The sequence below is a fragment of the Trematomus bernacchii genome, unplaced genomic scaffold, assembly GCF_902827165.1.
Source record: "Trematomus bernacchii unplaced genomic scaffold, fTreBer1.1, whole genome shotgun sequence".
In the NCBI taxonomy this organism is placed as follows: Eukaryota; Metazoa; Chordata; class Actinopteri; order Perciformes; family Nototheniidae; genus Trematomus; species Trematomus bernacchii.
The window spans coordinates 1-12,538 of record NW_022988042.1 but is presented as its reverse complement, the minus strand read 5'-3'; the positions used below and the strand labels follow the sequence as shown (position 1 = coordinate 12,538).

At 42.0% G+C, this 12,538-nt stretch overlaps 1 protein-coding gene across 1 annotated transcript in view; it reads left to right on the top strand.

The window, feature by feature from the left end:
• The window catches only part of LOC117472337 (MAM domain-containing glycosylphosphatidylinositol anchor protein 2-like), a gene marked incomplete at both ends in the record, with an annotated part of 42,259 nt that extends 32,911 nt beyond the window's left edge, over positions 1-9,348 (top strand). The window contains 2 exon segments of the mRNA XM_034117483.1: positions 3,743-4,015; positions 9,200-9,348. Coding sequence (XP_033973374.1) covers positions 3,743-4,015; positions 9,200-9,348 — 422 coding nt within the window.
• Between the last annotated feature and the right edge of the window lie 3,190 nt (positions 9,349-12,538).

Sequence of the window (12,538 nt, the reverse complement as noted above, 5' to 3'; positions counted from 1 at the left end):
AGGAACTAAAGGGATTCAGGAAGACACTCTGACTCTGTGCCCTTTAGCAGAGCGCCGGGGTGGACGCCTGGGACTTTAAATATTTCAAACACTTAAGAGGTTTAAAGTAATTTTTCAGGCGTTTTGGAAGAGTGAGCGAGAGGGAGGAGCCAGTGACACTTAGTCTGGTTTAGTCTTTCTAAAATTGAAAACTGAAAATATAATTCATTATAAAACTGAATTTTCTGGTCAGTTCTGGTTCAACAAGCCACGTTACAACAGATCGAAAGTTATGAAACCTAATGATTTGTTTTTATACAGACATTTAAGCATTATTTTGATTTCAAACTTATTTTGATTTCAAACTTATTTTGATTTCAAACTCCTGGTTTGTCTGGATTATTGAATCACCTAAATACTTTTTGAACCTCTCTTAATAACTTCAAACAGAACCTAAATATACCTATTTTCCAAAAGTGCTTTACGTACGTGATAGGCTAAGGGGCGGGACATATCTAAGACGTTGACCAATCACAACAAAGCCGGCCAGCTGACCAATCAGAGCAGACTGGGCTCTGGTTTCAGACAGAGGGTGAAAAGAGGTGCTGCAGCACAGGCAGTATGAGAGAAATAAAGAGCTTTTTGAACATTAAAGCATGGAGACATGTAGAGACACTACATACTGATATACACCTGAACATCAGCAGGAGAGGACTCTTTAAAGTAGAGACACTACATACTGATATACACCTGAACATCAGCAGGAGAGGACTCTTTAAAGTAGAGACACTACATACTGATATACACCTGAACATCAGCAGGAGAGGACTCTTTAAAGTAGAGACACTACATACTGATATACACCTGAACATCAGCAGGAGAGGACTCTTTAAAGTAGAGACACTACATACTGATATACACCTGAACATCAGCAGGAGAGGACTCTTTAAAGTAGAGACACTACATACTGATATACACCTGAACATCAGCAGGAGAGGACTCTTTAAAGTAGAGACACTACATACTGATATACACCTGAACATCAGCAGGAGAGGACTCTTTAAAGTAGAGACACTACATACTGATATACACCTGAACATCAGCAGGAGAGGACTCTTTAAAGTAGAGACACTACATACTGATATACACCTGAACATCAGCAGGAGAGGACTCTTAAAGTAGAGACACTACATACTGATATACACCTGAACATCAGCAGGAGAGGACTCTTTAAAGTAGAGACACTACATACTGATATACACCTGAACATCAGCAGGAGAGGACTCTTTAAAGTAGAGACACTACATACTGATATACACCTGAACATCAGCAGGAGGGGACTCTTTAAAGTAGAGACACTACATACTGATATACACCTGAACATCAGCAGGAGAGGACTCTTTAAAGTAGAGACACTACATACTGATATACACCTGAACATCAGCAGGAGAGGACTCTTTAAAGTAGAGACACTACATACTGATATACACCTGAACATCAGCAGGAGGGGACTCTTTAAAGTAGAGACACTACATACTGATATACACCTGAACATCAGCAGGAGGGGACTCTTTAAAGTAGAGACACTACATACTGATATACACCTGAACATCAGCAGGAGAGGACTCTTTAAAGTAGAGACACTACATACTGATATACACCTGAACATCAGCAGGAGAGGACTCTTTAAAGTAGAGACACTACATACTGATATACACCTGAACATCAGCAGGAGAGGACTCTTTAAAGTAGAGACACTACATACTGATATACACCTGAACATCAGCAGGAGAGGACTCTTTAAAGTAGAGACACTACATACTGATGTGATCCTGAACATGTTTTTAATATGTCCTCTTTAATATTCAAATACAATCTGTGTAACTCAAATTGTCAGATACAGGGCTTTCATTTTGTTGCACCTTTATTGAAGCTCTATGATGTTTTTGAAGCTTTTACCATTCAATTAAAAATAAATCTTCTGTACGTCTGATCGTTGAGCTCTGATGCAGCACTCGGATAAAAAGAAACCCTCTTGATTCACTGAGCTTCAAGGCCAACCAGTGAAGCTTTTTATCTCCTCTTTCTTATTAGCAAATGTAGAAAATATTCAGGTGATGACTCTCATCAAAGGCTGCAGATTATATCTGCTGGAGCTAATTCACTTCAAATATTCCATCAGTGACGAAAGGCCAGAAAGGAGTTTGGTGAATCTGCTTTTATATAAGATAGCATACTAAACAGTGTTTCCGCCAGACCAGGGCTGAGAGGGCGTCCAGGGGGGGGGGTGTGGCGCCACGTCACGTGACTTGAATTTTGAATTGAGCCGTCCCTTTATAGATACTATCTCTTTACGTATAAGTGATGGGAGTTCTGGCTCTTCTTAGTGAGCCGGATCATTTGGTTCGACTCACTAAGAAGAGTCGGCTCTTTCGGCTCCTAAGCGGCTCTTCATGTTACCACAGTTTACCACGGAGCCTCAGTTTCGCCGCTGCGAGGCTCCGGCGCTCGCAGTTCACGCGCGTGCTCCACGAGCACCCCCCGTCAAGGCTCGCCGGCAGTACACTTTCCGTCACAGGAACACGCTTTGCTGGCGGCGAAAAGAATCCCACCGACTCCTTTGCCCCGCCAACAGAGGGATGTCCTTTTTCCTTTTCGTCATTTCAAGCGATAAAAACTCCATCTTCTCTCGAATTATTTTTTTTTTTGGACGCCCTCGGCTCGAGTTCAGGGCGTTCTGAAATGACGGCAAGACGCCCCCCTGGAAACGCTGATACTAAATACTGTAGAGAAACAAAACTCACTTTACTTTACATGACAGGATGTATGATTACCTAGAAGAGCATCAGGACTGTTTGAGGCATATGATAGCTATATGATGAGATTTTGAGAAAAAGTCTGAATTTTTTGATTTAGAAAAAAAGTCTGAGTTTTGAGAAAAAAGTCAGAATTTTGAGAAAAAAGTCAGAATTTTTAGAATTTGAGAAAAAGTCAGTATTTTGTAGACGACAGGATGTATGATTACCGAGAAGAACCGTTATTCCTCCATCTTGTGACTAACTCCCTCTCTTGGATATCAGCATGTGAAGGACACTGTTCAGGAACTAGTTGATGCTCTGGATGTGATGACTACTTTCATTCAAGGTTCAAGGTTCTTTATTTAGTCATACGAACATATCTACAGAGTAGTTATGCCAATGAAAATCTTAGGTCACAGGCTTCTCCAACAGTGCAACACAAAACACAGATAAACAGAATATAGTGCACGTAAATAGTAAATACAAAAAGAAAAATAGTTTAAAAAAAGTGAAATAGTGCAATAAGAGTCTATACAGTACGTTACCAAGTTATTGGAATATGATATTTTAGGTAAATAGATAAATAATTTCTAAGTAGCAGCCAGATGAATATTATGGATGTTGCTTCAACAGTTCAGGTGTTTAACAGATTTTGCTTCAACAGTTCAGGTGTGAAGAAGTTCCTCTCAGCAGAGTTGGTCGGCTTGCATGTTGAGAACAAGTTAAAAGCAAACGGCAAAAAGTAAATAAACACTAAAAAAATACAAAAAAGGGCAAAGTTGGAGAGAAGCCAAAGGACAATGCAGCCATCTTCACCGGCGCATAATAAATACATGGATCCTGATATTGAAGCTCAAGCCGGTGACGACAGATATCATCAGATGATAGTTCTGGGGTTTCTACAGTGTCTTGACAAACCAAGTTGTTGTTTGGTCTTATATTCCCTGTCTCTCTGTCTCTCTCAGTTCCTCCCAACGTGGAGCCGGAGTACACAGAGATCCGGCAGGCTCTGGGCCGAGCGTTCAGCCTCACCTGCCGCCTGCTGAGAGCCCACCCTGCGCGCCTCCTCCGGTACGAGTGGAAGCTGGGGTCCCGCCTCCTCACCGTGGGACAGTTCAGCGAGCAGCGCGACGACACCAGCTACCAGGTCAAAGCTCTGAACCGCGAGGGCTACGGAGAGTACACCTGTGACATCACCAACGAGGCCGGGGCGGGCCGCTGCACCTTCCTGGTCACAGGTGAGTTCTGATGACTGGTGCATGATGGGAAGATGTCTGACACCTGAAGATGTGAACAGGTTGGGTTTCCTTCTTCTGGGGTCCAACATATTTCTTGGAGTTATAGCTGGTTGATTTTGACATGTTTTGAATGACTTAATACTTGACTTGAAACTGTCTTTAATGACTTGTGACTTAACTCATACAGGTCTCGGACAATACTTGACTTGACATCTTGAATGGCTAGAGACACTTTATTTGGACTTGAATGACTTTGGACTTACAGTAAATTGAACTTGTTTCAGGAAAGACTTGACGTGTCTTGAGTGACTTGAGACTTGACGGGGACGTGGCTCGAATGACTTCATTTGAATCAGTATATAAAGACTTGAAACTTAACTTGTCTCAGACTAGACTTGGCATGAACTTCTCTCAAGTTACTTGAGACTTGACATGGACTCGTCTCAGGTTACTTGAGACTTGACATGGACTCGTCTCAGGTTACTTGAGACTTGACATGGACTCGTCTCAGGTTACTTGAGACTTGACATGGACTCGTCTCAGGTTACTTGAGACTTGACATGGACTCGTCTCAGGTTACTTGAGACTTGACATGGACTCGTCTCAGGTTACTTGAGAGATGGACTTTTGTTGAATGACTTGAGAGTTGTCTGGAGTTGCTTGAGACTCAACATGGACTTGTTCCTAGTTACTTGGTACTTGGCATCGACTTACCTTCAATTTCCTTGGATTTAACATGGACTTGTCTCGACTATTTTGCGTCATGACATGGACTCTTTCTACTTAGGACTTGAAATGGACGTGTGTGAAGCTCCTCGAGACGTGGCATGCCCTTGTTCTAAGTTCCTTGAAACTTGACACAGACTTATCCGGGTTTCCTGAGGCTTGACATGGAATTGTCTTGAGTTTCTTGAAAGTTGTGTCTCCGGTGAACACACAGTATTGTTGATGCGACTCTGCTAACAGGCCTCAGGTCTGCTGGGAACTTTAAAGCTGCTTTCAAAGTGCTAACATCTCCAGGACGAGAACACGATGATTAATTAGAGTTTATCTTCATCTTTAAATCCTGTGTGTTGGCAGACTGAAGCGAGAGAGTTTCCTCAGGGGAGTTTTTTAAGTGTCATAAATAATAATGCGCAGCGCTCCAGGAAACGCTCACATCCTCTGAAACATCTGAACTGACAACAAACACTTCAGACGATTAGAACACGTCCTGTCTTCAATACCTGCTGCCTCTCTGCTGTGTAAGGCTAACAGATAACAGACTTTCATGTATTCAGACTTTGTGTGTTTACAACTTTGATCTGTTGTGTTGACCTGTGACCTTTCTGCATTATCTCAAGGAACATACCGTGTTTTTGAATTTAATCTTCTATCTGTATTTAGATTGATTTGATTTCCTTGCTGCAGAAACCTGATCCAACACAGTCAACATTTAGCCATACACATCAGGTGTGTTCAGTACAATACATATCAGGTGTGTTCAGTACAATACATATCAGGTGTGTTCAGTACAATACACATCAGGTGTGTTCAGTACAATACATATCAGGTGTGTACAGTACAATACATATCAGGTGTGTACAGTACAATACATATCAGGTGTGTACAGTACAATACATATCAGGTGTGTACAGTACAATACATATCAGGTGTGTACAGTACAATACATATCAGGTGTGTACAGTACAATACATATCAGGTGTGTTCAGTACAATACATATCAGGTGTGTACAGTACAATACATATCAGGTGTGTACAGTACAATACATATCAGGTGTGTACAGTTCAATACATATCAGGTGTGTACAGTACAATACATATCAGGTGTGTACAGTACAATACATATCAGGTGTGTTCAGTACAATACATATCAGGTGTGTTCAGTACAATACATATCAGGTGTGTACAGTACAATACATATCAGGTGTGTACAGTACAATACATATCAGGTGTGTACACACGTTGCCTTTTCTCCAAGGAAATCAGGAAATAGAAATCACTAATGAGCTGGGTTTTATTTAGGTTTAGATTTCCGGGCATCAGGAGAAGCCTTTAGTCACTAGAGTGCAGAATATGTCAGTATTGAGTGGAAGTAAAAGGACATGTAAAGCTACAGTGCAGCCTACATTAAGCTGATGACTTCCAAAAACATTTTTACAGTAAAAACAAATATACTGGAGACCATGAAATATTTCAATCAAAACCAAGTCCTGCAGAGAGCCTCTTGGTCAGGAGTCTGCTCTCTGGAACATGAACTGATCTGAAGAATCCCCAGGTGGTCTCATTTGCTTCCTCAGGCTGCAGCTCGGCTCCGATGGGAAGTGTTGAAGGCAGCGAGTCTGTACGAAGGCTGGTATCAGAAGCATCTCAATCAAAGCCGGTGGAGTCAGGTGTACAAGGTTGTATTCCTTAACCGCTGTAAACAAAGCCAGTCATCACCTGCACAGCTCAAAGCTAGACTTTGTTTACTGAGTTAGTTTTTAATAGTTTCGTTGTTAGCAACTAGAAAGAAAAATAGCGTTAACTTTCGGTGTCTCTGAAGTCAACACTTTTGATTGCCTTCATATGAACTTTGAAGCATCTGTCGGTCAATAGCTGTCGTTAGAACTTATTTGAGGACCAAAGAATGCATCTGATGCTTCTTGGAAAGATATTTTTATGGTTTGATCAAATATGAAGTCAAATATTCCCTGATGGTTTGTCTTGGATTGGTCTAATATATATATGACGGCTCTGTAGTTTTGAAACCTTGCATGGATCAAATACATGTTATCACATATTTAACTAAGTCTGACAAAGCATTACATCTGAAAACCAGGACCAAATGATCACTTCAGCAGCAGTTGGGGAGAAATAAAAGAGTTTTTGGATAATTATCGTCTGGCCTCAAAAACGCTGCCTTTGGTCAGAATCATTATGGGGTCAAACAACTCAGAAATATACTCTTTATATCTCTAACGTAAATGTGGAGAAGCCTCTGAACTTCCTGCTGTCTTTAACTAAGCGCCGCTCTGTGGACCCCAGACGTCTCACAGGAAGTCGCCTCCTCTGATGAAAGCTCGCCTGCAGAGACTCGTCCTGTAAACTCGCTGGCGTTAAGCCTCTTATCACGCCGACCGCCGACGAGCAGCACGTTCTGCAGAAAGCAGCAGACAGCGGTTAGAGAGGGGACGCTGTGAGCGCAGGATGGAGAGCTGATGGAAAATAACGGCGATTATGTCGGGCTTGTCGTTGCTGAAGTGAAGTTTGTGTTGTTAATCAGGTGTGAACACGCCGGTGGTATTTTAAACCTCGCTCATCCTGCAGCAGCCAATGAGACGGCAGCATGCTCTGTTAAAACATCTCTGGTGTTACATGTATAGTTGTTAGTGTGTCTAATATTCCAATATTCTGTTGTGGTTTAACTGGTTTGGTCCAATATTATTTGTTGTTTTGTTTTGCTTCGTTGGGTCCAGTGTTTGTTCTGAATTCTCTTGTGTTTTTCAATTCAATTCAATTAATTACATTTATTAAAGTGCTTTTCCAGAGCTCAAAGCGCTTTACAGACACACTGTATCAGACATGTAACGGTCATGGACTGTGGACAATACCCACAGGAGCAAATTCAGGTGGAGTGTCTTTCCCAAGGACTCAACGGCCTGACGCAGTGACGGCGGAGGCAGGTATCGAACTGGTGTTCCCCAACACCCCCTTGATCTGATGATCAACACATAGCCCACTGCGCCACTCAGCCCACTGCGCCACTCAGCCCACTGCGCCACCCAGCCCACTGCGCCACCCCGCCCACTGCGCCACCCCGCCCCTTTTGTTCTGGTTTGGTCCATTTTATATCAAATACTCTCTTTTTTATCTACGTTGGTCCAATATTGTCCCGTTGTTTAATCTATGTTTTATTCAGATATTAAGGCCATTATCCCCCGGTGTTTTAGCTCTGATTTGGTTCAATACCTAGTCCAATATTCTATGTTTTCTTTAGCTTGGTTATTTCCAGTGTTTGTTTTGTAGTTCTATGGTCTCATTCTCTCTGAAGGTTGAGGTCGGATTTGTCCAATATTTGTTCCTGAATATCGATATATTTGGTCCAAAGCTCCGTTTCTTTAGTTTTAATTTGGTATAACATTTAGTCCAATATTCTCTGGTGGTTTAATCAATATATTGATCCAAAATTCCCTGGTGTTTTAGCTCTGATTTGGTCCAATGTATTTGGGATTTTCTTCTTTGGCTTGGTCCAGTATTTGTCAGTATATAGCTCTCGTGTTTTGTCTCTGGTTGCGTCTTTCTTGGTGCAATAGTGTCGTGTGTTTGAGTTCCATTATTCTCTGTTGTTATAGCTCTGGCTTCGTTCAAACTTAATTCCAATATTCTATGTATTTATTTCGGTTTGGTTCAATATTTAGTTGCATTTCCTGCTGTTTTGAGTTGGTGTAATATGTGTGCAATATTCTCTTGTGTTTTAGTTCTGGTTTAATTAAAATGTTAGTATGTTTAGCTCTGCATCCAATATCTGGTCCTGAATACTCGGGGTTTAAGTTAGTTTTTCATGAAGCTTCAGCTCTCATGACGTCTGAGTGAACTCTGTCCCGCAGCCTGGAAGGAGAGCCAGGACTCTGAGGAAGGGTTATTTAGTCAAACTACTGAAATGAAGTTTAAAGGGAAAATGTATCCCTGTGGATGCAGCTGAGTCAGCCAATCAGGACTCAGCTCTGTGTTATCAGGTCGGCCATGTTGGAGGTTTCGTCCAGTCAGGTGAGTATTTCTTCTTTGGTGGTTTAATCCTCCAAACTGCACATCAGCAGGAACACACACAAGTGGACTGACACACACACACACACACACACACACACACACACACACACACACACACACACACACACACACACACACACACACACACACACAGTTTACTGTCATATTAACTTAAGCTGCATAATCCTGCTGCCTCTAATATTAACACACCCTTCTTCTTCCTAGCTTCTTCTGCTTCTCCGTTGTGTTCTCTGACTGAGTCGATGTCAGACCACCTGAATGAGACCGTGACACATTCAAACTGTTTGATCATGCTTCTGGTTGCTTCAGCGTAATGCTTCGTGTGCATCTCTGCGATTGGGTGTTTGTTAGTGAAATGCACCTTGGGAATCGTAGTTGAGTTCTCTCTCTGCTCCCTGCCCTGTGTCTCCTCAGGGAAGGCCCACGCTCCGGAGTTTTACTACGACACGTACAGCGCTCTGTGGCAGAACCGGCCTCGGGTCTACGGCTTCAAGCTGCAGTGGACCCAGATGGAGCCCGGCGCCGTGGACCGGATCCTGGCCTACAGACTCGGCATCAGACAGGTCGGTCAAACTGTTCTCTCAAGGCTCATGTTCGGACTCCAACCAACAGTATCTACCATATTTTCTGGACTATAAGTCAAACCTGTGTGTAAGTCGCTCTTATCAAAAAATGTGTTGTTAAAGGTGGGGTAGTTCATTTGACATTACATTTAACTTGTTAGACGCTTTTATCCAAAGCGACTTACATACATTCAGTACTGAGGACAACCCCCACAGGAGCACTTTGGGGTGAAGAGTCTCAGGGACACAACGACATGCTGACTGCAGTGGGACTCGAACTTCCTACCCCCTGATTTGAAGTTCAGCGCACTAGCCACTGAGCCACAGCCTAATTCATTTCAGAAACACTTTTTGTTATATTCCATGGAATGCTCTTAACATCCCAATAGCAATGAATAAATGAAATGCTTTGACAATAATTATATACAAAAATGTCATCTGTGGAAGCCGTGGCGCTGTAAAAAGCCCCGGCCCGCGGCAGATAACTGGATGGCCTACCTGCCTGTCAGCCTTCCACCTGTGCACAAACTTATCTGGTGCCCTCATTGGTCATGTGCGCGTTCGTGTGTGTTGGAGGAGGGGCTCTGTGAGGAAGTCTGAAGGAAGGGGCAGATTCTTTTCGGTTGTGTACTTTCAAATTCTAGCGCACTCGAGCTGCTTTCTCCATTCTTACCTACCCTACCTTTAAGAGAAAAAAGACATATAAGTCACTTCGGTGTATAAGTCGCATTTATCCACTGAAGTCTCCATCCTCTGTGTCGCTGTTGAAACACTTCCGCCAACTCCGGTGGAAGTGTTTCACAGCGACACAGAGGTGTGGATGAAGCAGCGTGTCCTGCTCCGGGCTGTCCTCAGACTCTCCATCAGAATCAGCTCCGATTAGACCTTTCTGAATCCCGACAGGATGGTGTCGGTCGGCACTGAAGCCCATGCTGTGTCCATCCATCCCACAACATCCTGGAGAGTTACATGACGCATCCTCCCGGTTGCCGTGACTTTTTTCTTCTTCGCTGGTACAGCAGTTTTCAGTTGTCCTGATTGTATACACTGCCATCTCTTGGCCGTAGTTTGAACGCAGTCAGACAAAATACAATATATAAGTCGCTTCGGAGTATAAGTCGCAGGGCCAGCCAGACGGGTAAAGAAAACTGAAAATACGGTATTTGTCTATCTACTAAGTGTGTGTGTCAAAGCCTTTTATCTTCTACCTCTCATAGCGCTGCATTGTTATCAACAAACTATTTCACACACGTTAATAACAAACTCTTGGTGACGTATTCCTTCATAACCATGAACACAATGAAGTTCATTCCCACATCATCCAGCTGCCCCAAATACTCACCAGAGCGCCAAATGTGGATTAATACGCTGCTGAAAGTAGTCCACAACAAATCACTTCATCCCTCATTAAATAACAACAACAAAGACCAGCTGTTTTAGGAAGACTTGTTAAAACGTGAAAATATATAGTCTGGCTGTATTGAGGGAAAATATATATATATATATAAATATATATATATATATATATAAATATATATATATATATATATATATAAATATATATATATAAATAACACAAGACTGTTGCTTTAATAAATCACTCTTTATAATCAGTCCTTGAAACTTTTCATCAAAAGCAGCAGCTAGATTTTTTATATATGAAGTATGTTTGTTATTTATTAGGAGGCGTATGGCGCAGTGGGTAGTGCGTTGGTGTTCGGATCAAGAGAGCACAGGTTCAAACCCCACTGCAGTCAGCATGTCGTTGTGTCCCTGAGACACTTCAAAGTGCTCCTGAGGGGGTTGTCCTCAGTACTGAGTATTTCATTTCATTTCATTTCAATCTTTATTTCGAACAGATTAAAAAAATAATAAATAACAAATGTGAAAAACAGAATACCGTATTGTATTTATCCACATTCACGATAATATTTATATATTCAACAAAAAAAAAGTCTTCATAATAATAATAATAATTTAAAAAAATCACATGTGTCCGAAAGGGAGCAGGAGGAAGCAAAGCTTATTAATTCCCACCCCTTACTTGATCAATGATTGTCCTTTAAGTCAGGGGTTCCCAACCTTTATTGTGCCAAGGACCGGCAGATACATTAAAAAAAAATCGCGGACCGGTTGTCAATTTTAACTGATTTTAATATTTACTCACCACCAGCAGGTAGCAACAGAGGCTATTGTATGTAACAGCCTGAACAAATACTAGAACAATATGCATCCAAAACATATTAACAAAGTTTAAAAAGAACCGGTGTCATTTTTTGGTTTTTCGGAAAACCAAAAAAACCGACGTTATTCAGTTTTTAAACCAAAACGGGAAAACAGATAAATTAACGTTTTGGTTTTTGTTTGTATGATTTACGGATAATCCATTGAATGCTGGGAAAACGAGGAGAAGCCGCATTATGAACACTGGCATTTGTTTTCAGAAGATATTATGATAGTGTCGTTCGTTCCGGTGCACTCCGACAGCATTAGCACTACATCGAGATTAAGATTAAACTAATTTATTTTGGGAACAGCCGCATATATGGAGTTAGCCATATGTGTGTAAATTACTGTTCATAAACATTTGAAAACAAATGCCGGTGTCGGACAGACACAAACACACCGAACACACAGAGCTGAGCTGAGCAGAGCACATACACACACACATCATGCGCCTTGGTGACTGACTGGACATCTCCTTCATTAAAACTAATAAAAGGGGGAGTAATCGGGCAGTTCGATGTGTGTAGATGGTGTGTATAGGTGTGGTGTGGTTAACACGTAGCAGCCTGCAGTCACTCTTAAGCTGTTCTGATGAAGTTAAACACAGTCATACTGGTTGCTGCACTTCTCAGAAGCGGGAGTATACGTGCCGCTGCCTCCGGATGCTGCAGCCGTTTTAAGAAGTGAAGGAGGGTTTCCTTCTATAAAGCAGCTGCGGGCAGCAGATCGTTGAGAGTCCCGGACATTAATTCATAGATCAAGGCAGACTGGTTTACTCTTCTGTTTTGCCAATCCGGTGCTTTAAACAAATAGCTCTACACCCCTGGCCGACATGTCCTTAAAATGAAGTCCGAGTTTGAAATATATCTCAAATAATGTATGCACCACCATTTCCCCACATAAACATTAACAGTCTGCAATCAAACGGTTGTCTCCTGTGCGCTCCTCTTCCTACTTGGCGCAC